Here is a 27,759-nt window from a genome sequence, read left to right as displayed (position 1 = left end):
CCATCCTTCACGCTGCCTTGAAGTCCACTTCCCTCGGCTCCACTCCATTGCTCCTCGTCCGGCGGTCCCTCGGATGTCTTCCACACCATCCTTCACCGACTCAAGGATCCGAGCCCTTGGATGAGTTTCCCATACTTGGCCGCACCAAGTTCTCATGTGTTCCACCAAGTCCTGCAAGACTCAAACACATATCAAATACATATGAAAGCCTAACTTAAACTCTTTGACACACATATCAAAACCTAGGTCGATTGCACCAACAGTTCTTTCATTTGAAATCGAACTGATAAATTCTCCTTCGTTTGAAGAATTTTTGCTTTGTCATCGGCTGTTATGACTAGATCATCCACATATACTAGCATGATAGCTAATTTTTCTTTATTTGTTTGATAAATAAGTTGGAATCTGCAGATGTTACTAAATAACCACTTTGAGTTAGAAATTTAACAATTTTACTATACCATGCCCTGGATGCTTGTTTCAATCCGTAGAATGCTTTTCATAGCTTACACACATATTCAGGATGATGTTGGCTCTGAAAACCTATTGGTTGGATCATATAAATTTCCCGATCCAATTATCCATGAAGAAAAGCGTTCTTCACATCCATCTGCCATAGATTCCAGTCTTTGTTGGCTGCAAGTGCAAGTAGGATTCGTACAGTTGTAAGTTTCACCACTGGACTAAATGTTTCATCATAGTCTCGTCCATACTGTTGAGAGAAGCCACGAGCTACCAATCGTGCCTTGTACCTCTCGATTAACCCATCTGGACGACACTTTCTTTTTGAAACCCCACTTGCAAGAAATGAGTTTCACATCTCTTGGTTTTGGTATGAGATCCCAAGTTTGATTTTGTTGCAGCGCAACAATCTCTTCTTTCATGGCTATCACCCACTCAGGACTTTGCGATGCTTCTTCAAACGTCTTGGGCTCTATTGCTTCTTCAACCATGGCTGCATTGACATATTTTAGATTTGACCTTCGTGTTCTTATTGACCTTCGGAGTTGAGATTGTGGAATTAATTCTTCCATTTCACTAGGTCTCTCTTCTTCATTTGGTTGTTGATATATGTCGGTTTGCCAAGGACTCTGAGCCACTCTTTGCTCAATATCATTGTCATTTGGATCTTCTGATTCATCTGAACTTGATTGAAGTTGAACAGTATGCTCTCTCATCTTTTGTTGCAATTTGTCTTCGAGGTCTTTAGAGTCTGACAACACCTCCTTAACTGGGTTCCACCAAGAAGATGCTTCATCGAACACTACATTTCGTGAAGTGTAACATCTTCCGCTTGTTGGATTGCAACATTTCCATCCTTTTCTTTGGCTTGGTTGAGGAAGTTTGTTAATGACAAAAGCTACAATCCTCATTGCTTCAGCCCAAAACCGTCCAAATACATTCTTGTCGTGCAACATATTCTGATAAATTTTTGTAAGATGTCGGTTCTGACAAAACAGCTCTGAAATTCCAGAAAAAAGTGTCTCTTTCTTCTCCGGAGCTTTCTCATTAAATAGAATTGCTTTACAATTTATCTTTAGTAACAAAGTAAATATAGCTACCATATTAATTACTGATAATCTAATTTAAGTATGTACTAATTACAAATAATCTACTCTAGGTAATAATATATACACAGCTAATTAGCACAATTATGGCAAAGTAAATTCCATATTTGATAGGTCATAATATCTGCCATTGATATCCCCCCTCAAATTGATGTTGGATGATCAACAAGCATCAATTTGTCAATAAGAAAGTGATGACGATGTCGGGAGAGAGCTTTAGTAAACACATCAGCAATTTGAAATTCAGTGGTTATATGTGGAAGAGTGATGACACAAGCATCATATGCCTCACGAATAGAATGACAATCTACTTCGATGTGTTTGGTGCGTTCATGAAATACTGGATTAGCAGCAATTTGAATAGCACTAGTATTATCTGCATGAAGTGGAGTAGGTTCAAGTTGGGAAAACCCAAGTTCACCCAACAGTCCCCGAAGCCAAACTATTTCAGAACAAGCAGAGGACATAGTGTGATACTCTGATTCTGTGGAAGACTTAGACACCCGATCTTGCTTCTTACTTTTCCACGCAATAAGAGAGGTACCCAAAAACATGCACCAACCTGTAACTGAGCGTCGAGTATCAGAACAACCAGCCCAATCAGCATCACTATATGCAACCAAACGAATAGGAGAGCCCGCAGAGAAGAAAAGTCCCCGGGAAGAAGTGCCATGCAAATAGCGAATAATGCGTCGAACTGCAGCCAAATGAAGATGTGTAGGTGCTTGTAGAAATTGACTAACTTGTTGAACAGAAAAGGCAATATCAGACCGGGTAATAGTCAGATAGTTCAAGCTCCCCACTAGATGTCTATATAAAGATGGATTTGGGAGAAAATCACCCTCATCACGGCGATATTTAATGTTCACCTCTAAAGGATGATCAACAGAATGACCATCCTATAGACCAGCCAAAGCCACTATCCCCTGAAGATATTTATGTTGGTGTAAGAAAATTTCAGCTGGAGTAGAGTGTACTTCAAGCCCCAAAAAACAGTGTAAAGATCCCAAGTCTTTTATATGGAAAGACCCCTGAAGATGCTCTTGAAGCTGAGAAATTAAGACAGAGTCAGACCCTGTAATAACAATATCATCAATATATACCAGGAGCAAGACGATTCCTTTTGCAATTTTGCACAGGAATAAAGAAGAATCATACTAACTTTGGACAAAAGAGAAGTTAATAAGCGTAGAGCGGAACTTGTCAAACCAAGCACGTGGAGCCTGCTTTAAACCATAGAGTGAACGTTTTAGTTTGCAAAAATCAGAAGAGGGTGTAGAAAATAATCCTGATGGTGGAGTCATATAAATTTCTTCCTTAAGATCTCCATGCAAAAAGACATTTTTCACATCCATTTGTCGTAATGACCATCCCTTGGAAGCAGCAATAGCGAGGATAAGTCGCACTGTCGTCATCTTAGCTACAGGAGCAAATGTCTCCTCATAATCCACTCCATACTCCTGGCGATTACCAAGTGCCACCAGCCTTGCTTTATATCTATCAATTGAGCCATCAGATCGTAGCTTAATAGAATATACCTATTTACAACCAATAGGCTTAACACCACTTGGGCAAGGAACAATATCCCAAGTGTAATTCTCCTGAAGAGCCTGAAGTTCATCCTGCATAGATTTAACCCAACATGTCTGCTTAGTCGCATGCGAATAAGAGGTAGGAACTGTAGTATCAGCTAAAGTGGCAGAAAAATCATATTTATCAGGAGGATGACGAGTGCGAGAGGATTTTCGAAGAACCATTGGATTAGGATCGGGAAGAGTTTGTGATGGTGAGGTTTTTCGTCGTTGATATATAACGGCAGGTATAAAACGATCAGTTGATAGAGAGGTATCTTCAAAATGAGGAAGAAGAATACTTCCAGAAGGAGAAACATGTTGCGGAAAATAATACTCATGCTCAAAGAAAATCACATTTCGGGAAATACGCAAACGATTAGCAATCGCATCATAACATAGAAAACCTTTTTCAACATTGTTATAACCCATAAAAGCACACCGTACAGATTGAGCTGTAAGCTTGTGACGCTCATGAGACAGCAAGTGGACAAAACAAACACACCCAAATGTGTGCAACATGTGATAATCAGGATGCATACCGAAAAGACGATAGTAAGGAGAATCAAAATTCAGTTGTTGAGAGGGCAACCGATTAATCAAATACACAGCAGTAGACAAGGCTTCCACCCAAAATGTAGGCGGAACTGAGGACTCTAGGAGGAGTGTGCGTACCATATCCAATAAGTGACGATGTTTTCGTTTAGCCACCCCATTTTGCTGGGGAGTATAAGGACATGACCGTTGTGATAAAATACCTTTGTTTTGCAAAAGGGCTTAAAATTCATGTGATAGATATTCACCACCATTATCAGACCGTAAAATCTTAATGCACGTAGAGAATTGTGTCTCAATAAAAGTCAGAAATTTTTGAAAAACAGTGAACACATCAACTTTACTACGTAGAAAATATATCCACGTGAATCGACTATAGTCATCAATAAACGTCACAAAGTATCTATATTGTACATGGGAAGTAACTGGAGTAATGCCCCAAACATCACTATGTATTATCTCAAAGCATGTTTTAGCACGACCACCATGAGTAGGAAAAGGTAGAACTTTACTTTTCCCAAGTTTACAAGTAGTGCAGGCAAGAGGTAATAGATGTTTAAAAGACTGAATGTTGTCACCAAGAAAGTCATTCTTCATTAAATTAGATAAAATCACATTATTCGGATGGCCCAATCGTTTATGCCAAATATCAGCCTTATTTGTAGTAACAATAGAAGAGAAGAACAAATTTCTAGGAACAGAAAACTGCAACGGAAATAATCTTCCCACTTTAGGCCCCTTCGCGATCACCTGACCCAACACCTGATCCTGTACAATACAACCATCATGAGAGAAATGTACATCACAATGATTATCAACCATCTGACCAACAGAAATTAGATTTGTAGACAACCCAGGAGAGATAAATACATGACTAAAAGAAGACCCTATATCACCAATGGCTGTAATTGGAAGATTACTGCCATTAGCAATCTGAATATTTTGTGAGCCATTATACTATCGTACATTATGCAACAGATCAGGTGACCCAGTCATATGATTGGACGCCCCAGAATCAACAATCCATGAAGAAGAAATATTCATACCTTGGCCCTGAAGAGTAAGAGTAGAAAAGGCTGTGAGAATCATCTGTTGGACCATCTCTGGCATAAGAACAGATTGATCGGTGCCAGTGACTGTAGATGTAGGACCAATAACATTCAGATTTGGAATAGTAGCTTGAAAAGCTTGGGTTCGTCGATTTTCCGGACATGTAGGACACTCCTTAATAATGTGCCCATGTTGCTTACAATAGTTGCAAAATTTCTTACTGCAGTTGCGAGCAATATGCCCAAACTCCTTACAACTATAGCACTGCAGTTGATCCTTACCACGGTTCCTCCCTTGAGCAGCATAAGCAACATTGATAACTGTAGATTTTTCTAGTGATGCACCTAGAACAGCTTGGGTAGCCAATCTTTGTTCTGCACGCAACAATTCTCCAAGACATATATCCAAAGAAGGAACTGGATTTCTATTTAGCAATCCAGCCCGAGCAACATCAAAGTCTGATCTCAATTTCATTAAAAATTGATCGCGTTTACTAACTTCATGAATTGCCTGAATACTAGCTAAGGCCTCCTTTGGTACTTTTGAATATATAATATTATAATATTCACCCCCAAAGATTAAGAAATCCAGAATAATATTGCTCAATAAAAAGATCACCTTGACTGAGATTACCAATCTCAAGCTCTAGTTGGAATCGCCTTGCAGTATTATCTTGATGATATATTCGTTTCAGGTAATCCCACATCTCCTTAGCCGTATTAAAAGGACGTAAATTGTTCACCATATGAGCTTCGATGGATCCGAGAAGCCAAGAGATAATTCGGGCATCCTTTGTCTCCCATTGACCAAGATCCTTAGCGTTTTCAGGAGCCATTAAAGACCCATCAATGTGACCCCAAAGCTCCTTCCCTTTCAGAAACATCCGGAACTGAAATTCCCATGTTGCATAATTCTTTCCGGTAAATTTGATTGCCAAAGTCTCCGTAGGTATTCTTCCAGAAAAATTCTCATTAGCTATCCGAAAAACAAGTCAATCCAGAAAAACAGAAATCTTAATCCAAACTCTCAATCACAAGTCAATCAACCGAGAGAAAAAAAAATTGTTGATTGGAAATCAACCCAAAAGAAACAAACCAGAGAGCTTTAAGGGCAGAAGAAATTTCAGCCTTCCTTTGGCTCTGATACCATGACAAAACAGCTTTGAAATTCCATAAAAAAGTGTCCCTTTCTTCTCCGGAGCTTTCTCATTAAATAGAATTGTTTTACAATTTATCTTTAGTAACAAAGTAAATATAGCTACCATATTAATTACTGATAATCTAATTTAAGTATGTACTAATTACAAATAATTTACTCTGGGTAATAATATATACACAGCTAATTAGCACAATTATGGCAAAGTAAATTCTATATTTGATAGGCCATAATATCTGCCATTGATAGGTTCTTTCTTTCTGCTACATCATTCTATTGTGGTGTGTTGGCACATGTGTACTAATGGTATATTCGACTTTCTCTTAAGTATTGGGAGAACTCTCTTGAGCTATATTCTCCCCCATTGTCTGTGCGTAAATAACAGATCTTTGTTCCCAATTCTTCTTCGACTGACTGTTTGAACTCTTTAAACTTGGAAAATGTATCAGATTTTTCTTTCATAAATAAGATCTAGACATGCCTTGAGAAGTCATCAATGAATGTCACCATGTATCACATACCACCGATTGATTGTTGCTTAACGGGTCCGAATACATCACAGTGGACTAACTCTAATGGTTCCTTTGCTTTAAACTTTGACTCTTGATATGGTAATTGGTGTGCTTTACCATATTGACATCCCTCATATACCGTGTCTGTTCGTATGTCTAGTTGAGGAAACCCCTTAAGCATCGGCTTCTTCATCATCATGTTTAACTTGGAATAGTTAATGTGACCTAATCTCATATGTCATATGTGTTGGTGCAATTTCCAGTAGGTCAAGGTTGACCTAGTTGACCAAGCATAAACCTTGGTCATGGTTTCGATGTTTGACAATACAGAAATACATGTAGACATGGACAATGCAGGTGCAGTTGTCCATACGGAGAGATACTGATCAAGGTCTGATCAGGTTGAATGAAGAAGAGTCAAGTAGGTCAAGGTTGACCGGATACTTGACTGGGAAGTCCTAACTGGGATGTTAGGCAGAATGAAAATCCTAGTGAGTGAAGCTAGGTGAAAGGGAAAGTCCTGGTGAGTGAAGCCAGGCAGTTGGAAAAGTCCTGGTGAGTGAAGCCAGGAAGTTCGGAAAGTCCTAGTGAGTGAAACCAAGCTTTAGTGAGTGAAGTGAAACCAGGCAGGTGAAAGTCCCTGGTGAGTGAAGCCAGCAAGGGAAAGTCCCGTGAGTGAAGCCAGATTGGAAAGTCCCGTGAGTGAAGGCAGATTGGAAAACCCGTGAGTGAAGCCGGTGAAACCCTAGTGAGTGAAGTTAGGTGAAAGTCCCGTGAGTGAAGCCGGAGGAAAATCCGATGGATCAAGGGTGATCACATCCGGTATTGTGAAGGTCAAGTAGGTCAAGGGAGGACCGGATACTTGCACGAAGAGAAAAGTCCAAGTGGGTCAAAGGATTGACCGGACACTTGGTGGGGAGTCTTAGCAGTCAAGGGAGTGACCGGATGCTAAGCATGATGTACCAATAGATCAAGGTTGACCGGATGTTGGCTTGAAGGTTTGGGACTTGGTTTGGGCAAAATCAAGCTCGATCGATCGATGGATCGATCCGTGATACATCGGTATCTGGATCGTCCGGTGACCGATCAGTAATTAAACAAGAGCCTCATCGAGTGTTATCGATCGGCCCAGACCGATTAGGAAACAACGATCAGAAGGCAAAAGTTCGGAGAAAAGGAAGGGAATGCATGCTGAGGTCCACGGACCGATCGAAGCCTGATCGGTCCCGTGACCGATCAGTATCTGGACCGATCAAGCCACCGATCGGTCCGTAACCATTGGTCTTCTGTCTTCTGGCTTCTTCTTCGCAGGTGGATGCAGGTATAAGAGGGCTGAGGGCTTCTACAGTGCGGTAACTCTCTCACTCTTCTTCTGGTCCGAAGCTTCTGCTTCTTCACTGCTGTGCTCTTGAGATTTGCTGAGCTTCGAAGCTTCGAGTGAGCTTCTTCGACTGAGTTTCTAGTTGGCATTCGTCCGTGAAGTTGGTGCTTCATCCGGGACTTCAGTCGACGAGAAGGCAAGCGAGTATTTGTACATTCATTGTGTATTTTGTTCTTGCTCTTCTTTGTATTTCCATATTGCTGTTGCAAGTTATTGTGGTGAGGTTTCTCCACCCACAAGGAGTACTTATTAGCCGGTTCTCCGGGGACTCATCCACCGACGGATTGATAGGGCTCGTCCACCTTACGGACACGCCGAGGAGTAGGAGTATCACCTCCGAACCTCATTACATCCATCGAGTTTGAGGTTTGTTTTCTTCCTTTTCGTTTCTACGTTTCATTTCCGCTGCGCTAACCCTAATCGTAGAAAGAAACGAAAGATTTGGGGTCGGCTATTCACACCCCCCTCTCTAGCCGCGATCATCGATCCTAACAATATGCATGAAGTTTCACTTTTCCTTATCTTGTCTATATATGCAGACTCTGCTGACATCACGTAGACCGACTCTAGTCGTTGCCCGTCCATTGTCGGTGTTTCTGATATTTTGAGATTTCGATATACTTTTACATCTTTAGGGCCAAATAGAACATAGTGACTTGATGATGTTAGTTGAGCCACAGATAATAAATTTTTCTTCATTTCTGGGACATGATAGACATCTTGAAGTGACACCCAGTTAGAATTATATTGGGGTGTAATTATTGTCTTACCAATGTGAGCTATTGGTAACCTTGAGTTGTTGGTTGTCACCACCATACGAGTTCCCTTATATTCAAACAAGTTTTGTAATTTTTCTTTATCACCCGTCATGTGATTTGAGAAGTCTGAATCTACGATCCAATCATTTTTGTAGTAAATCTTGTCTGACATTGTTGTAAAAGCTACTTCATTTTCCTCTGCAGCGAACAAGGCTTCAGCATCCCAGTCATCTTCGCTATTCTCCTTAGGATTGGAGGTAGCAGTATTACTCTGAACAAACTTTTTCTTGGCAGCAATCTTTTGCCATATGACCCACCTTCCCACAGTTGTAACTGTTGGTGCGGTTAGCACAAACGATCTAACTCAGGTTTTGATGAATGACAAATCAGGTTAAGTTAGGTTTGTCGTGTTCTAATACACTGATCGAGTGTGCAGGCTAAGTCCAGACAGGTCGACGGGCTGACCGGATGTCTGGCACAAAGTCCAAGCGGGTCGACGGACTGATCGGACGCTTGGCGAGAAGTCCAGCTAGGTCGACGGGCTGACCGGATAGCTGGCGAGAAGTCCAAGCGGGTCGACGGGCTGACCGGGCATTTGGCGAGAAGTCCAGACGTGTCGAAGGGCTGACCGGACGTCTAGTAGGTGAGTAAAGGTAAGTCACTGGAAGGGAGTGACTGTGAGGACGCGTTCCCGGGAAGGGAACATTAGGCGTCGATCCAGCTTAGATCCATTTCGGATATCTAAGTCGAGATCGTGACTAGATTCCGGTCTCGGAAAGACGGAATCTAAGTCATACTCTTTTTGCTAAACTATAAACTGAACTAACACTCTGTTTTGCAGGTTATAACTTATATATTTGCCTCGGACTAACCTTGTTTTGCAGGAAAGGTGCTCCCTGGAAAAAGGTGGTCCGGGCGCCCGGAGGGGATCCGGACCTCCGAGCGCCCGGAGGTCCGGGCGCCCGGAAGGGATCCGGGCGCCCGGGAGGCAAAGTTTATCCAAACGCGTCGTCGCCACGTGGAGCTCACTGGTTGGACCTGCCACGTCCCACCAGGGCGTCCGGAAGGGATCCGGGGCGCCCCGAGCTTCATATAAAAGAAGGGGCATGGGTGGAGTTCAGCAACAACTCTGAATTGACGATCTGCTCTTTTGTGCTCCTACGACGCCACAAAGCTCCGACAACGCGCTCTTTTCTTTTTGATTTCTTCCTCTGTCGGTACTGCTTTATTTTTCATTAGCAACTGTACTTTCAATTGTAAAACGATTATTCGAATTGCCAGTGAATTGCCTAACGAAAGCACCCTCGTGTGCGAGCTTTGGAGTAGGAGTCACCAAAGGATCCGAACCCAGTAAAATTGGGTATTGTGTTAGCATTGTTTTAATTTCGTCTTTTCGGCTGCGCTTACTCTTGTTGAAATTTTTATAATCGTTCATAATCGCTATTCACCCCCCCCTCTAGCGAAACTTCACGATCTAACAAGTGGTATCAGAGTAGGTACCGCTCTGATTTGGTGCAACCACCAATCAGACAAGGGGGTGATTTGCTTTTCATTTTTTTTCGGATTTCAGTTTTTCGGACAGATCCAAATTGGTAGTATCACCCTTTTGGAAATTTTTTCCGTCGTAATTAAAACTAAATTAGTGCAACACTAATTTAGTTATTTTTATTTAATTCTTCCCGCACTACAAATCCAAGACCAAGTCTTGGAACCTCTCTATAATTTTTGAGTGCAGATTAAAAATGTCGCAGATCGAGGGCTTCAGCACAGTGCGACCTCCCCTCTTCAACGGGGATGATTTCCCGTACTGGAAGAAGCGAATGGAAGTGTATCTCAAGACAGACTTCGACCAGTGGCTGAGTGTCACAAGACCCTACAAAATACCAGTATAGAGTTCCGGGAACCTATTGGATCCAAAAGATTGGACAACAAATCTAAAGAAGAAGGCATCAACAGAGAACAAGGCAATCAACACCTTACAGTGCGGATTGACTAGAGAAGAACTGAACCGGGTCGGACCACATAAGAATGCTAAAGAGCTGTGGGACAAACTGATCGAGCTGCACGAAGGAACGAGCGACGCTAAGGTAACAAAACGATACTTGCTTTTAAATAGAATTTTTAACATAAAAATACAGGAAGGAGAAACGACCAGCCAACTCCACGCAAGAATTAAAGACATTCTCAACGGACTCCGCGCAATAGGGCACCAAATGGAGAACCGGGACTTAATAAGGTATGCCCTAAACGCTTTTCCACGCAACAGCTTGTGGGCATCTATCGTAGATGCCTACAAGATCTCAAAAAAATTATCTAAATTAAAATTAGATGAGCTTTTCTGTGAATTAGAACTGCATGAGAAAACTAACGCCGGGGTCGAGAAAGGTGTAACTTTATTTGCAGGTTTCTCAAAAGAAAAGAAGAACAAGTCTGAACCGGAAGAAGATTCTGACCAAAACTATGAAGATGAAGAACACCTGGTGAACCTGGTAAGGAAGATGTTCACCAGGAGGAAAAGAAGCTTCAGCAAAAAGGACCGTCAAAAGATCAATTCTCCAACCGAATCGAGGAGCGTGACGTACTTCAGATGCAACAAGAAGGGCCACTACAAGAACGAGTGCTCGAGATTGAAGATCGACAAACTGAAGCCGACCAAGAAGAAGGCCCTCAAAGCGACGTGGGGCGTCTCCTCCTCGGAAGAATCGGAAGCAGAAGATCAGAAGCACCAGAGCCACCTCGCGCTGATGGCCCGCGAAGCAGAATCGGAAGATGAATCGGAAGACGGGTCCGAACCCAAATCGAGCCACGAGTCCGTACTCGTTTCCGAAGGTTCCGAAGAGGTATTCCTAACTTAAACCGAAAATTTTTTTAAAATTATTTTGTGCTTAAATAATAAATTAGTTAAATTAGAAAATGAAAACAAATTGCTCCTCGAGGAAAATCAAATCCTCAAGGATCAAGTTGTAAATAATAAACCAACTCAAGATCTAACACTTGAGGAGGAGAATTCATCGTTAAAATTAGAAATTAATAATTTAAAAATTATGTTAGAAAAAATTACTACTAGATCAAAAAATTTAGACTTAATACTAAATAATCAAAAAGCATGTTATAATAAAATCGGACTCGGATATAAGTCGAACTCAAATAAAACATTTAAATCATTAATAACCCAATACAAACCAATGATGTAAACTATCACCAAGTAAAATATAATTATAAAAGAAATAGACATAAACCGAAAACTAAAAATTAAATTAATGGTCATTAATTCAGGGGAGGCTCCAGAATAGCTGACACCTCCAAAACTAACCTACCCGGCAGGGTAACCCTAACCAACCTACCCGACAGAGTAATTATGATTAGTTAAAAAGGGTTCAAGTTTAACTTGAAAAATGGTACTGGTGAAATTTTGGATGATAGTACGTTAGGGAAGCTTAGTCTATGCATGTCTAGGAAGATATGACTTCGACCTGGTGCATTTGGCTAAGTGAAACTGACCGAAGCTACCCTTTATGGATCATAACCAGTTAGACCAAGGTTTTGTATTAAGTCCAGTGGATAGGACTATTTGGAAAACCTCGAAGGCATGGTTACTTTAATGATGTCCGAGTGACTCACCATAACCCAGAAGTTTATCCAGAGAATGTCTATTTGTTGAACCCAAAGCTAAACCTGAATCTAACACAAGTTAAAAACAAACTCTAAAATTGAATCTAATTTATCTCACAAAATTATAGGATTCCCTGATTGAAAACATAGATCGGGTGAGATGACTAAAGAAATTAAAATTAAATTAAAATTAAATTAAATTAAATTAAAATTAATCGTAAACTTAATTTTTTTTCTTAAAAATTATTTTAAAAATTAAAACTTAAATTTTTTTCTTAAAAATTATTTTAAAAATTAAAACTTAAATTTTTTAACTTAAAAATTATTTTAAAAATTAAAACTTAAATTTTTTATTTAAAAATTAAAACTTAAATTTTTTATTTAAAAATTAAAACTTAAATTTTTTAACTTAAAAATTATTTTAAAAATTAAAACTTAAATTTTTTATTTAAAAATTAAAACTTAAATTTTTTATTTAAAAATTAAAACTTAAATTTTTTAACTTAAAAATTATTTTAAAAATTAAAACATTAAATTTTTTTATTTTAAAAAATTAAAACTTAAATTTTTTAACTTAAAAATCATTTTAAAACTTAAATTCTTTTAACTTAAATTTTTTTTTAAAAAATTAAACTTAACTTAAAAATTCATTTTAAAAATTAATTAAAACTTAAATTTCTTTTAACTTAATTTTTTAAAACTTAAATTGTGTTTTAACTTAAAATTTTTATTTTAAATTATTTTTTTTAAAAAAAAAATCTATTTTAAAACTTACTTTTTGTTACTTAAAAATTATTTTTAATTTTAACTTAAAAATTTATTTTTTAAAAAAAATTATTTTAAAACTTAAATTGTTTTTAACTTAAAAATTATTTTAAAAATTAAAACTTTTTTAACTTAAAAAAGTATTAACTTAATTTTTTTAAAGTCCAATAGTTAGACTAACCACAATTCCTACCTATTGTAGGAAACTAAGTGGATTTTGGATAGTGGTTGTTCCAAACATATGCCCCAGTGGCTAGACTAGAGTCCATTAGGATGTTACTAAGTTATGCAGCACACAAAGTGTTTAGACTATACCAAATAGATGTTAAGTCAGCATTCCTAAATGGACTAATAAAAGAAGAAGTCTACGTAGGACAACCACCTGAGTTTGAGAGTCTAGAACACCCTGATTATGTCTATAAATTGAAGAAAGCCTTATATGGACTTAAGCAAGCACCTAGGGCTTGGTATGAAAGACTAACGTCTTACCTAATCTCTAAAGGATTTAATCAATGTCAAATTGACCCAACCTTATTTGTCAAATTAATAAAAGAAGATATTTTTATAGCACAAATTTATGTAGACGACATAATCTTTGGTTTAACAAATTCAGAATTTTTAGATGAATTTACAAGTTTAATGGAACATGAGTTTGAAATGAGTCTGGTAGGCAAATTAACCTACTTTTTAGGATTACAAATCAATAAAAAATTTGGAATGGAAAACACTAAAGAGATAAAAACACCTATGACAGTAAACACAATCCTAGATGATGATCTCAATGGAAAATCAGTTGATCTAAAACACTATAGGAGTGTCATAGGTAGCCTACTATACTTAACTGCAAGTCGACCGGATATCTTATTTGCAGTTAGTATGTGTGCCAGATACCAAACCTGTGCTAAAAAATCTCATTTGACTCAAGTCAAAAGAATCTTTAGATACCTTAAAGGAACAACAAATGTAGGTATTTGGTATCCTAGGACTAATAATTTTGAATTAATAGCATACTCTGACTCAGATTATGCTGGATGCAAATTAGACCGAAAAGCACAAGTAGCGGATGTCAATTATTGGGTCCATCACTTGTCAGCTGGTTTAGTAGAAAGCAACACTGTGTTACCTTATTCACAACTGAGTCAGAATATATAGTAATAGGAGAGTGTGTTGCACAATTATTATGGATGATGCACGCCCTAAAAGATTTTAACTTGAACCTTACAAATGTCAAAGTCTTAATTGATAACATTAGCTCAATTAACCTAACAAAAAATCCAGTGCATCATTCCAGAACTAAACACATTGAAATTAGGCATCACTTTATCAGGGATCATGTTACTAAAGGGGACATTGAACTGAAATACATTGAGTCCAAATCCAATTTAGCTGACATATTCACAAAACCACTCCCTGAAAGTAAATTTAGCAATCTGCGTAGAAAATTAGGAATGTGCTTAATAGACTAGGACTTTAGAAAATTCAAAACTATTTTTCAAAAATAATTGTTTTAAATTCTAGGTTAAAATTGTTTTAGTTTTTAAAACCTTCCTACTTTTAGAATTTCAAAACAATTTTAGCCTTAGACTAAAAAAATCCCTTTAGAAATCATGTTCCCCCAGGACTAGTATCTGAGTATCTCATCAACACTCTAGGTTTACCTTGCTTATGATTGACATACATAGAAAGAGGTGAGATGCATAGGCCACTTGACTTAAGATGCTTATGTCAGTGCATCAAAATAAGTCTGGACATTAAATACCAAACATATATTAATCAAGTTAAGTTATTCAGTTTAGTCAACCGCTAACTGATTACAATGAACTTAACTTGACTAACCAAATGAAAGCTGCTATCTTCTGATAGTCAGTAAGTACCTAATTGGTTAGACAGCTATTTTAGATGTCAGGTTTAGGGGGAGGATTAAATTAACACTTAACACCAAAAATTATTTTCTCCACCTTCAACATAATATCTTTTCTAAAATTTTTAGATTGAATTTCGGTTATCGAATTTAAAGTTTTAACAAACGTAGTCAGTGTTGAAAAGTAGATTTTTCAAACTTAGTTTTGAAATCTTTAATTTTGAAAACTTATGTTTCAAATTTTTTATAAACCTATTTTTGAAAACTAGCTTATATAAAACTAAATTCTTCAATTAAATCTTATAAACTAAGAGTTTGAATCTGGTGCAAACTTAGTTTTAGTCAGTTTTGAAAAGCAAATATCTTTTAAAAACTCAGCTTTGAATTTTTTTTTATTTTTCAGATTTGAAAAGTGTTTCAAAATTAAAACTTATGTTTGAAAATTTTCTTGATAATTATAGTTTTGAAAACTTAACCTTAAAATTTTGATTTTGAAAACTTATGTTTGAAAAATACTTCAAATTTGAAACGTATTTTGAAAAATTTAAAACTTGATCCTAAAATTTGAAACGTATACACTTATACTGGAAACTTAGTTTTTTTTCAAATTTCTGATTAGAAAAGTCTCTTTGATTTTGCAAAGTCATTTTTGAAAATTTGATTAATTTTGCAAAAATGATCTTTAAAAATTAGCTACTTTTTTTAGCTATTTTCTAAAAACTAAAGCCAATCAAATCTTCAAAAGTTTAAACTCCCCCAAGTTAACTTAACATCATTCTTTACATTTTAACTTGGTCTGTATTCTGTATTTTTGAGTATTTAACTTATGTCCTTGTTTGATGAATGTCAAAGGGGGAGGGATAGGTGGTTAAGTTAGAGAAACAAAATGTCAAAGTTAAAAGCTAACTTAAACCACATGCTAGAACAAAATGTCAAAGTTAAAAACTAACTTAAATCTCATGCTGATTTTTTTCTAGCATATTTTTCACTAACTTAACCAGGTTGTCATTCCATCAAAAAGGGGGAGATTGTTGGTACGGTTAGCACTAACGGTCTAACTCAGGTTTTGATGAATGACAAATCAGGTTAAGTTAGATTTGTCGTGATCTAACACTCTGGTCGAGTGTGCAGGCTAAGTCCAGATAGGTCGACGGGCTGACCGGATGTCTGGCACGAAGTCCAAGCAGGTCGACGGGCTGACCGGACGCTTGGCGAGAAGTCCAGCTAGGTCGACGGGCTGACCGGATAGCTAGCGAGAAGTCCAAGCGGGTCGACGGGCTAATCGGGCGCTTGGCGAGAAGTTCAGACGGGTCGAAGGGCTGACCGGACGTCTGGCAGGTGAGTAAAGGTAAGTCACTGGAAGGGAGTGGCTGTGAGGACGCGTTCCCGGGAAGGGAACATTAGGCGTCGATCCGGCTTAGATCCATTTGGGATATCTAAGTCGAGATCATGACTAGATTCCGGTCTCGGAAAGACGGATTCTAAGTCATACTCTTTTTGCTAAACTATAAACTGAACTAACATTCTGTTTTGCAGGTTATAATTTATATATTTGCCTCGGACTAACCTTATTTTGCAGGAAAGGTGCTCCCTGGAAAAAGGTGGTCCGGGCGCCCGGGAGGCAAAGTTTATCCAAACGCGTCGTCACCACGTGGAGCTCACTGGTTGGACCTGCCACGTCCCACCAGGGCGCTCGGAAGGGATCCGGGACGCCCCGAGTTTCATATAAAAGAAGGGGGGTAGGGGTGGAGCTTCAACAACAACTCTGAATTGACGATCTGCTCTTCTGTGCTCCTACGACGCCGCAAAGCTCCGACAATGCACTCTTTTCTTTTTGATTTCTTCCTCTGTCAGTATTGCTTTATTTTTCATTAGCAACTGTACTTTCAATTATAAAATGATTATTCAAATTGCTAGTGAATTGCCCAACAAAAGCACCCTCGTGTGCGGGCCTTGGAGTAGGAGTTGCCAAAGGCTCCGAACCAAGTAAAATTGGTTATTGTGTTAGCATTGTTTTAATTTCGTCTATTCCGCTGCGCTTACTCTTGTCGAAATTTTTATAATCGTTCATAATCGCTATTCACCCCCCCTCTAGCGAAACTTCACGATCCAACAGTAACACTTGCCAATAAACTTTCTATTATTGACATGATTCTGTGGGGCTCTCCTTGGACAATGAACTTCATTTCCTTGATAATTCTTTACTTTGTCACCATCCTTTTTAGATCCATCACCAGCATGCTGTTTGAAGTTGCCCTTACTTTTATTGGTGTAGAGCGCTTCCTCCTCACCCTTTAGCGAGACTTCTCCCATTTGCTTAGTCATAGCTTCTTGGCCTGCAAGTAAATTTACAAACTCAAGAAGCGATGGTTGTGTTGGTCATCCTTGTATAGCAGCAACAAATCCTCGATATTCTGGTTTAAAACCATGGATAATTATTCTCTTTATCCTGGTTTCCCCAATAGGAGCTGCTGGATCTAATTCTGAAATTTCGCGACATATCGACTTTACCTTGTGGAAGTATTAGGCAATCATTTTATCACGTTGCCCTATTGCTAGTAGCTCATTCTCCAGGAGTTGCAATCTTGCATCATTCTTCTTTGAAAAAAGTGTAGCAAAGGTATCCCATACTTCCTTTGGTGTTTTGGCATCTCGGATGTGCTCCAACATTTCTTCTTCAATTGTGATTTTTAAAGCAAACATTGCTTTACTTACTTCGATCCTCCATTTTCGCAAGATGTCATTAGCATCTTCTGCTGGTTGCATGACTTCACTACCACTAACAACCTCCCAAAGATCCTGACCTTGTAGGTAGGACTCCATACATGTTGTCTACGTGTTATAGTTTTTGTTGTTGAGCTTCTTGACTCCTACTACTTGAAGGTCGCCCATCGTGTCGGAAAGATTTTGATTATACTGAACAAGTTTGATTAACAACCTTGTACAATATAAACCTCCTCACGATTCAAGATAACTCCACCAAGAATAATCCCTGATCGTTCAGCTCTGATACCAATTGTTGAAAAATTGGACTATAAACAAGTAAATAAATTACTTGTATTATATTCACACTTCAAAGACACTACAATATTTTTGAGGATCACTCACAATTTTAGAGAGGAAAATAACAGGAAGATGAAGAACAACTTTTAACTTGAAGACTCTATACTTTTATTTTCCGTTGGATGATTGAACATGAATGCAAGGGGGAGTATTTATAGTACTCACCATGCAAGATACATAGTTATCAGAAAACTAAATTCTATCCATAGCAAAATTTTATCCCTATCTATTAGATGAGAGAAATACTCCCACCCACACACATTTTAATTTCTATCTTAAATCCTATCTATTAAATAAGAGGAATACTCTAAATCACACATTCTAATTTCTATCTATTAAATTCTATCCATTGAATGAGAAAATTATTCTCAACCATATGTTTTTATTCTTATCCGTTAACGTGTTGGTATTGATCTTCAACAAAGTGAAGGTCGTGTCATTGTCTATGTTTGTTCAGCCACGCCGAGTGGATGACCCTCTTGAATGATGGCTGACTGGCCCATGGTTGGCCCCGACTCTATACACTTTTTTGAAAGTTTGTGTCACGAAGAACAGAGAATATCTTGTAGAAAATCACAACTTTGAAACTTTGAAACCGTCAAATCATAGAGATTTGAGGGCTTATTTAAGGAAAGAAGTCTTCTTCTACATGCGGAGGTACATTTTATATGTTCTTAGTACTATTTATTCGGCTTGCTATGACTTGATCATTGATTTGAACATCAAAATACCAACGTCGGATACCTCTTTTCCGACGCTCCGACACAACACTCTTTGTGTTACGCATGACGGCATGGAGCATTCATTTGGTCTACAGTTGAACCATATTCCCAGCTAATCGACTTTACTATTTTCGGGCAGAATCAATTCGAATCTAGCTAAGTTAGGGTAATTTGGGATGGTGGCAGATTCTATCGAAAGCTATAGATTCTAATAAATGTCATTTGCAAAGTGACGATTCTAAAAATCATTTAAATAAATATCACCAAACTCATTAAAGTAAAAAACAAAATGAAGAAATTATAATACTTGCGATAGCTTCGGTGCCGGTTCTTTTGTCACTTTGTTCTTGATTGCACAGAAAACAGTTCTCGAAATTGTCTACTGGACTTTTATTAATAGATTTAAACAGACAGGATTATCGTTGAAAATCACCGGTTCAGCTCGATCACCTTGGTCGTGTCGATCGATGGCCCGAGGAGACTAAAAAGAATACCAAATTGCACGAATCAGAATCCACAAAACGATTGGTTGAAGGAGACGGCAATCAGTTGCAGCAAAGCCATCGGTCCAAGCCCGGATCGAATTCTCTTCCTCCATTCGTCGCCACACAACGCGACGCTCGTCACCGGCTCTCCAACTCAACACGTATTCATTCGCTGCGCCATATGAAACCGACCACATACGTGCCCTCCGCTCCCCCGCCCGATCTCCCCTTTCCTTTTTATCTTCCCCTGTCCTTGTCCCTTTCGCTTCTCTCGCCTCTAAATTCTTCTCCGCAGCCTCCTCCCTGCGGAGGCAATGGCGGACAGGAATAAGACGAAGAGAGTCGAGGAGGAGCAGAGCAACGGCGGCGGATCCGCCTACGCGAGGCTGAAGCGGCACCGGGTGGAGATGGGCTCGGGTCGGGTTTGCATAGCCGAGACGTGGAGAGTGGAGGAGAGCCTGCTGGAATACTCGCCGGGGATGGCGTTCGAGAGGTTGGTGGCCGAAGGGCTGGGGCCAGCCCGCAAGGCCATGGTCGACGACGGCAAGCGGCTGGGGATCGAGAGCAAGTGTGGACGTTGAAGCAGCTTCCCAATATGTTTTGTAATTAATTCAGATATTTATTGGCTCATATAAATTTTATGCAAGAAAGTTTTAGTTTGCTCCTTCTTTCGTTTCTTTTTTTTTTTTAATACGTAGAAGCTAGAAATTAGTTGCTAATTTTTATAATAATGATTTTATATTATTTTAATTTTAATTTTTTAAATAATAATTTAATTTAAATAATATTTTAACAAACAAAATAAATAATAGAGATTTTATTATTTCAAATGAATATAATTTAATCATTATCTAATATATAAAAATTAAAACGTTTACAAAGTATAACAGCTACGGTTAACTTTAGTGTAGATGATAATCAATAGTTTAAACATGTTATAAAAAGCTAGTTAATAGCTTCTGCAGTTAGATTTGACCCTTTTTTTTCACATGTTTCTCTAATTAAGCCAATTGCCAGCTGGATGGTCACCATTAAGGAAATACTTTAATGACGATTATCACACCTTCTCACTCCGCAATTGGTCACGCATCCGTGGAGCCCGTGGAAGGTTCAAATAGGCGGCCGCGTAAACAACAGAGGCGTGTGGGTACGCGCACCTTATGGTTCCGGTTTAGACCCGTTGTTTGATCCTTGGGTGACCAATCATCCACTAGATTAAGGATCAAGTCCAAGTTGACTTTTACTTACATCGCACAACTTCTCATATCTACCGTTAAATGATGCATTCCTAGCCTTGAACGGGGAGGATCAGCTGTTGTTCTGTCATTCCAAGGTTGGCTTCTTGTAAAGGATCCATATCCGGTTTCGATACATTGAATCGGGGGCAGAGCGAGGACGATAAAGCGAGCCGACTCTGGCAAAGGCAGGCACCGCGTTTCTTGTTGGGTTGTTCCGCTGCCTTCCTTCATCGTCGTACGCCGGTGATCTACTGATCTATCGGCCTTCCCAGGCGGTTCTGTTCATTTGTAAGGTAAGGAGTTATTATCTACGAAGGAAGATCTTGCTTCTTTGGCTCTTGTTATGCGATTGATGACGCCGTTTTTTTTTTCCACGATGTTTGTTTCTTGATTAATCTTTGTCGGAGCCCCGTGTTTGATTCCTAGGGTTTGATATTTTTACGGTACGTATATGGGATACATGTAGTGTTTCTCTAGGCTTTCATCCTTTCAGCTTGGATCGTTTTCGCTTTGTTTTTTGTTAGTCCCTTTCCCACCCTCTTGTTTCGCGTCTCTATTTGATTTTTGTTTATTCTTCCTCCCCAGAAATTAATGGACAACAAGATGCCTTCTTTGAACTTTGTCTCCTGTGGAACTTGTTGGGTTTTGTGTTTCTAATGCTCTGAGCAGTCCTTGTCAGGGTCTCGGGGATATGTTCTGTACTGTTAGACTTACTTTACTGTTTCTACTGGAGTTTACGGGTAATAATTATTTGAAAACTTTACAACAAGCGTAAGAATAATCAGAAGATACCTGATTCTCAGCTATCGGGCAACCTTGTGCGGTTTAATTCATTGGAACATCTAATGTTTATGTTGTGATTCTCTGAGCTCCCGTACAGTCTCACTTCTATTATTAGTAAAGTTTGTGTTTTGTGATTGGGAATTAAGGGTATCAAAGGTTTGCGTCAAGATTTTATTATCAGCCTAAACTATTTGGAAAGGGCCCTCTATCTCACATAGACACCTGTGATCCAACATAACAACAGGAATCTATGTAATCATGTCCTAATAGTTAGTGCTAAACTTGACTTCTTTTTTAGTCTTCTAGGGTGAAATTGGTGATTTGTGCAATGTGGACTGAAATGGCAGATGCTGCTATGAACTTATGACACATTTAGCTGAAAGTTTTGTTCTAACTAATAGGGGCAACGAGGCTCATATGGGTTTACAACAACGAAACTGGGATGCTTTATTCTAACCAATAAGGGCAATGATACCCATATGGGTTTACTACAACAAAACTCCAGATTGGGATGTTTTGTTCTGACTAATATGGGCGATGATGCCCATATGGGTTTACTTCAATGAAACTCCAAATTGGGAAGTTTTGACCATGTGATCACGGTTATCAAGTTAGCTAATATTCTCATGTTGTTAACTAGTGACAAATCATATTAGAGCCTATTCTCAGGCTTGATGAAGTGACTAGATGGAAATGGTTGCATCATATGTTGTTACTATCACTCACATGTTGATGACTAAGGTTATATTAGGCTAAGATATACACATTTGATCATGACTAGGGTTGGCAATCTTAAAAACTACTGATAAAGCAACTCAATCCAACCCAAGATATAATTAACAGAAACCCCCCGAATATATAAATTAGTTTACATGAATTGTCCTCATTTATAAAGATAGTTCATTTTTAAAATTATTATTAACTTTTTTGTCATATAATATGATTCTTTAGAGAACTTAGTTAATCTTATACCATATATATTTTTTTATTGACATGACCGACACAAATCATTTATAATATAACAGGGCAGAAATTGTCATCCTTAGTCATGGCAAAAACTAAGTAGGGCAGGTTGTGACTATTCAATCCCAAACAGTTGAAGTTGCTGGCTTAATATAATCAATTTGGACTTGAGCATTTTGGACATGGTATTCTAGCCGATTCATGCTAAATTGCTAATAGGCAAATTCTGTCATTGTTCATGACAGTGATAGTTATTATGATTCCTGGTATTTTGTAGACTTATTTGCATTGATGTCAAAATATGTTGTATTTACGTAGTGTTTCTGTCAAAATTCTATTGGCCACTTGCATTTCGTTTCCTTTTGATATGTGGTGTTTGAACCTGCAAATAATCTTTATGTGATTGTCACTTCAAATTCGTTGCAGGTTATATTTTCTACTTTTAAGCCCATGCATGTAAAGAGTTCTTGATTCCCTTGGATTAGATTCTTAACATTTTGACAGGACCTGTTCCTTTGTCCATCCTTTTCAGTTAGCAGGATGTCAACCACTTCTCTCTCATCTGCTTGCCCACTTCGGAGCCATGTCAAGCTCCAGCCATCCTCTCAGCTAATTAAGAGCCCGTCCTCACTAAGCTCCTTGAAGTGCATCTCAAAGGCATCAGCGCTCAAGGTATCCAACAACTTCAGGGCTTCTGCTATGGCAGTATACAAGGTGAAACTGATTGACCCAGAGGGGGTTGAACATGAGTTTGAAGCTTCAGGTGATACCTACATTCTCGATGCAGCTGAGGATGCTGGAATCGAGCTGCCATACTCCTGCAGAGCTGGGGCATGCTCCACATGCGCTGGTCAAATGGTGTCCGGCAAAGTGGATCAGTCCGATGGCTCCTTCCTTGATGAAACACAGATGGAAAAGGGTTATCTCTTGACTTGTGTCTCCTACCCCAAATCCGATGTTGTTATCCACACCCACAAGGAAAGCGAACTCTATTGATTAGTTCTAGTCAGTCCACCATTCTATCTTTAATGTGGCTGAAATAATAAGCGATTTGTACTCTTCAATTGGGGTTCATTTGCTACGAGAGACGTGCGGCTGTTAAGTGAGATTATTGAACTCCTTTCTCTTTGTTAATCTGTGCTGTGGCTGATACAAGACTGTTGTGTTAAGACTCTAAAGGTCTATTTTCGTTGCAATTTATGGTAGCAATTCGAACGGCGCCTCACTCTTGTGTTGAAACCATTTTCTCTTGTGATATTTTATTGTATTTTCTTTTTTTTTAAAAAAAAAAATCGTTTGGGACTACGTAATAACTGTTTTTTTTTTAATAGTTTTTAAAAATTTGGTGGTATTAATTGCTTTAGCTCACATGCATTCTGTAATTAACCAATAGTACAATCCTTTAGAATTTTGTTTTACTATTTGAACTTTTATTCACTTGAGTATTAAAATTTTGTATGTAAATCAGGTACTGAAAACTTGTTGCATTTGAAGGTTTAAAGTGTAACGCCTCAATCGAGAGTTTAAATTTCTGTTGAATGTTATGATACAATTTTAAAAGAACCCGATTCTACTTTTCTTGATCGTTAATTTAAAATTATCTTCATTTTAATCAAATATTTAAAAATATATAAAATAAAACATATATTCCACGCGCCGTGACCGCCGGTGGCAGATGGCCTGATGCTGACTAGTATAATAAAATGATTTAATTAACAATTTAACTGATTTTATTATTTTAACTTATTTTTGATAAATTTTGGTAATTTTAAAAATCCATAATAATAAATTATTTTAACATAAAATTAATTTTTATATAATTTCTAATCTATCGGTTTATATTGACGCATCAAGAAGAACGACCGACATGGGTAAAATGTGTGGGTCCCAACACTTAAGTGGCCAAAACACTTAAGCGGCGGCACACCATCTTTTTTCGATCAGCCGCCCGCCTATCCGAAGATCGATCGGAAGCGTGAAAGAGGAATTAGGTTGAGGGAGGAGAGGGCTCAGAGACATGGCGGATGCGAGGAAGGTGGTCGTCGCCGCTCTCCAGTTCGCTTGCTCGGATACCGTCTCAGAGAACGTCGACACCGCCGAAAGGTATCAGTTTCGTCGTACCAGATTCTACAAGTGTGTTTCTTTTTTTTTTTTTTAATGTATATCTGTCTATTTTTTTTTCGGGGATATTTATACTCCGTCCCTCTCGCTGATAGAAAGAGAAACCTTTCCTTTTGAGTTTTTTGAGATACACTCGTAAAGATTTTTTAGTTGCTGGGGAGGAGGAACGGTTTACTGTTAAATTTGAAATTTGGAGGAAGATCCATGGTTAAACTACTCTGAGACGATCTTTACCGTTGTTCATTTCGGAAACGTGTTATCAAAGAATGCGGAGTTCTTTTTCGAGGTTAATTAAGTTCTCCATAACTTTCCTAGCGAGAATCCGCAATTCGCATAATGAGAGCTTGGGAGTTGCGTTGTCATTTACCAATGAAACCTAGCCGACTGCATACCTAGATTGTGTTTTCATTCTTTGATTGGTGTGAACATCTTTCCAAGTGTCTTTGGTGCAAAAAATCTTGTTACCTATCCTTATTTATTTATTTATTTATTTATTTATTTATTTATTGTGGAACTTCCCTATGAGGACTTACATTTGAACATTATATTTCAAGAATCCCTTGGCAAATTCTGAGTTTGCATCAAGCATGTATATCTCGAAGAGGTTTCATTTTATGTGAATTTCTTTGCTAAAAAATAAATTCTGGTATTAGAGACAAACAACAATGGTGATGAGCTATAGTTGTCAATTATTTAAGAACATAGCACACTTGGATAATAAAATCTCATTTGTCAATCTTTAGGAATCCTCTATCTAGTTTTGTTATTCAATTCTAACAGTTGGCAGGTAGTGTTTTTTCCGAGGCACATTATATTAACATTATCTTTGGAGAATGAAAAATGCTTAGAGCATCCATATCAATTACCCTAAACTAAACTTTTACTCTAAATTTTATATTTTGCATAAAAAAATATCTGCATCAATTATCCTACCCATTCCCTAAATATACATTTCATGAATAGTAGTTCTCTAAATTTAGGGAATGGATTTCGTTCCCTAAACATTAAAATAGTATTTCTCTCTCCTCCCTCTAATAATAAAAGATTTCTCTCTCCTCCATCTAATAATAAAAAAATATGAAGGAAAGAGAAAAAATAATTAAAAAGAAAAATATATGGTAAATTATAGGGAAGCTGATGCATTGTGTAGTGAAAATTGGATATCTAAATTTAATAAAGTAGTTTTTTTCCCCTAAATTTTAGATTTTGAATGAGGATTCTGATGTGGATGCTCTTAGGTCCGATATACTTTATGTCCATAGCATTTAATTCATCTACTGATTTTTCACTCTTATTAATTTTTTTAACATATTTCTGCAGGTTGGTTAGAGCTGCTCATAAAGAGGGGGCAAACATCATACTTATTCAGGTGCGTAAAGGAATTTCTTCATACTTCAGCATAGTATAATGTCAATGTCCTAAATATACTTGTCTTTTCATTTAATCACATTCCAATTCAATTTGGTAATGTCTTCTATCTTGATGATTGAGAACGGTTCTTTCTTTTCAGTTTAAGATGTTAATTTAACTAACTGCATCTAACAACAACAACCAACCAAACTTTATCCCATTAGGTAGGCTCGGCTAACAAACTTCATCTAACGAATACAAAATTTCCATGACAATCTTGGCTTGTATGTCCTGTGGCCTTCCAATTTGTGGAGCATTATCTCATCCTCTGTTGTTTCGGATGCTTTCTACAAACTATGCACATGGACATTTCATTGGCTTTATTTGGGTATTTTTACTGTTATTTAACTTCAAATATGTGTTTGACCTGCCATCCTCCTCGAAAGTCATTGAGGTCAATCCACTTGAGTAACTTCATTCTATGTAGTTGGTGAGAGTATTGAAAGTCCAAACACTTTCTAATGTTGAATCATATTTGGAGATGCATCAGCATCTTCTTAGTCTTTATAATAATCAACACTCATATAATAGCCATGCTCTTATTTCTTCCTCACTGGAGATGCATATGTTCCCTACCTAGAAAACACTTTTGATGGTATAAATAAACATGGCATTTTGCATTTATTTTAGCACTTTTTTTGTTCGTCAAAATTGTTTGTTTCTTATTAATTAGTTAGAAAATTTATCTAATTTGCTTGACCTCCTGCATCATGTTGTCATGTTTCAGGAACTTTTTGAAGGTTATTATTTCTGTCAAGCCCAACGGGCAGATTATTTCCAACGTGCCAAGCCTTATAAAGGGCATCCTACAATTCTAAGGTGAAATGAACATTTCTGCAAGTATTAAACTTTATCGATTTTTATGAAGAAGCTATAAAAATTATCATATATCCTGCTTCTGCATTCGATTGTGCAGGATGCAGCAACTTGCTAAAGAGTTGGGTGTTGTAATACCTGTGAGCTTTTTTGAGGAGGAAAATAATGCCCATTACAATTCAGTAGCTATAATTGATGCAGATGGGACAGATTTAGGATTATACAGGAAATCACATATTCCAGATGGACCAGGCAGGGATTACTGCATTGATGGGTTCATCTTTTATTCTCCCTCTATGAGTTCCCTTTCTAATCAAAAACTGATTTGATTCTCTGATTAGGCTACCAGGAGAAGTTCTATTTCAACCCAGGTGACACTGGCTTTAAGGTGCATACCATTACCAAATGCGTGGTATTTTCCACTGCAGAATAAATATATCTATAATGTTGTTTTTCTCTTCCATTGTATATTAGGTCTTCTCCACCAGATTTGCGAAGATTGGTGTGGGTAAGTAAATTGCTTGCAGCTTCACGCTGTTTACACTGGCTTTATGTTTAGCAGCCAAGCATTATCATCATTACTGCATTATTATGCAAGTGTTTTTGGTTTGAGGAACTTTGTGCCTTTTCGCTGCAGCAATTTGCTGGGATCAGTGGTTCCCCGAAGCTGCTAGAGCTATGGTCCTTCAAGGAGCAGAGATATTACTGTATCCGACCGCCATTGGATCTGAACCACAAGACCAGGAGCTTGATTCTCGTGAACATTGGAAGCGTGTAATGCAAGGTCACGCGGGAGCTAATTTGGTAAACTGTTGTAGAACTATTCATCACCGGCCTTCTCACTAGTTCTGTCGATCGTTATAATCGTGTTAGGTTTGATGTTTCAGGTTCCACTGGCAGCTTCTAACCGTATCGGAAAGGAGACAATTAGAACAGAGCATGGTGCTAGCACAATCACTTTCTATGGAAATTCATTCATTGCAGGTATACGAGGGCCTATCTTCTCCTTTTCTTGCTGATGCCATTACATCGAATATGCGAAAATAAATATTCTCTTTTTCCTGGGTAAGGCCCTACTGGGGAAATAGTGGCACTTGCAAGCGACACGAACGAGGAGATTCTGGTTGCGGAGTTTAACCTGGATTACATCAAAACTCTAAGGCACAGTTGGGGGGTTTTTAGAGATCGGCGTCCAGACCTGTACAAGGTGTTGTTGACCCTCGATGGCTCCAAATAATCGATGGATGTTAATGTGTCACTATCCGATAAATCCTGAAAATAATTATTGGTTGTCATAATGAACCAATCATTGGAAAACTTTCACATCATGCAATCGATATTTCCGACATCTGGTGCCTTGTTTATTTTTT

At 38.1% G+C, this 27,759-nt stretch overlaps 3 protein-coding genes across 4 annotated transcripts; 2 read left to right on the top strand and 1 right to left on the bottom strand.

Moving 5' to 3' along the window:
- Window positions 1-577: 577 nt before the first annotated feature.
- Window positions 578-1,565, bottom strand: LOC122050838. The gene is made up of 2 exons (XM_042611711.1): window positions 737-1,565; window positions 578-636 (listed from the first exon to the last, which is right to left on the bottom strand). Exons 1-2 carry the CDS (start codon window positions 1,563-1,565, stop codon window positions 578-580), a joined length of 888 nt encoding a protein of 295 aa, XP_042467645.1.
- An 18,865-nt stretch (window positions 1,566-20,430) lies between these two features.
- On the top strand, window positions 20,431-23,267 carry LOC122053100 (ferredoxin, root R-B2-like). Of its 2 annotated transcripts, none has more exons than XM_042614979.1 (2): window positions 20,431-20,589; window positions 22,575-23,267. In XM_042614979.1, the coding sequence occupies exon 2, from the start codon at window positions 22,583-22,585 to the stop codon at window positions 23,036-23,038; it is 456 nt and encodes a 151-aa protein (XP_042470913.1). In that variant the 5' UTR covers window positions 20,431-20,589; window positions 22,575-22,582; the 3' UTR covers window positions 23,039-23,267. The 2 variants fall into 2 exon arrangements, with proteins under 2 accessions (XP_042470913.1, XP_042470914.1); XM_042614980.1 differs by having other exon boundaries at window positions 20,474-20,589; window positions 22,547-23,267.
- Window positions 23,268-23,972: 705 nt separating this feature from the next.
- On the top strand, window positions 23,973-27,737 carry LOC122053098 (N-carbamoylputrescine amidase-like). Its single transcript, XM_042614976.1, has 9 exons — window positions 23,973-24,145; window positions 25,484-25,532; window positions 26,301-26,392; window positions 26,490-26,641; window positions 26,731-26,777; window positions 26,864-26,897; window positions 27,027-27,193; window positions 27,277-27,373; window positions 27,460-27,737. The coding sequence occupies exons 1-9, from the start codon at window positions 24,060-24,062 to the stop codon at window positions 27,624-27,626; spliced, it is 891 nt and encodes a 296-aa protein (XP_042470910.1). The 5' UTR covers window positions 23,973-24,059; the 3' UTR covers window positions 27,627-27,737.
- The last annotated feature ends 22 nt before the right edge of the window (window positions 27,738-27,759 follow it).

This window comes from Zingiber officinale, chromosome 3A, assembly GCF_018446385.1.
Source record: "Zingiber officinale cultivar Zhangliang chromosome 3A, Zo_v1.1, whole genome shotgun sequence".
Lineage (NCBI taxonomy): Eukaryota > Viridiplantae > Streptophyta > Magnoliopsida > Zingiberales > Zingiberaceae > Zingiber > Zingiber officinale.
This window is presented reverse-complemented; position numbering and strand designations above follow the sequence as displayed.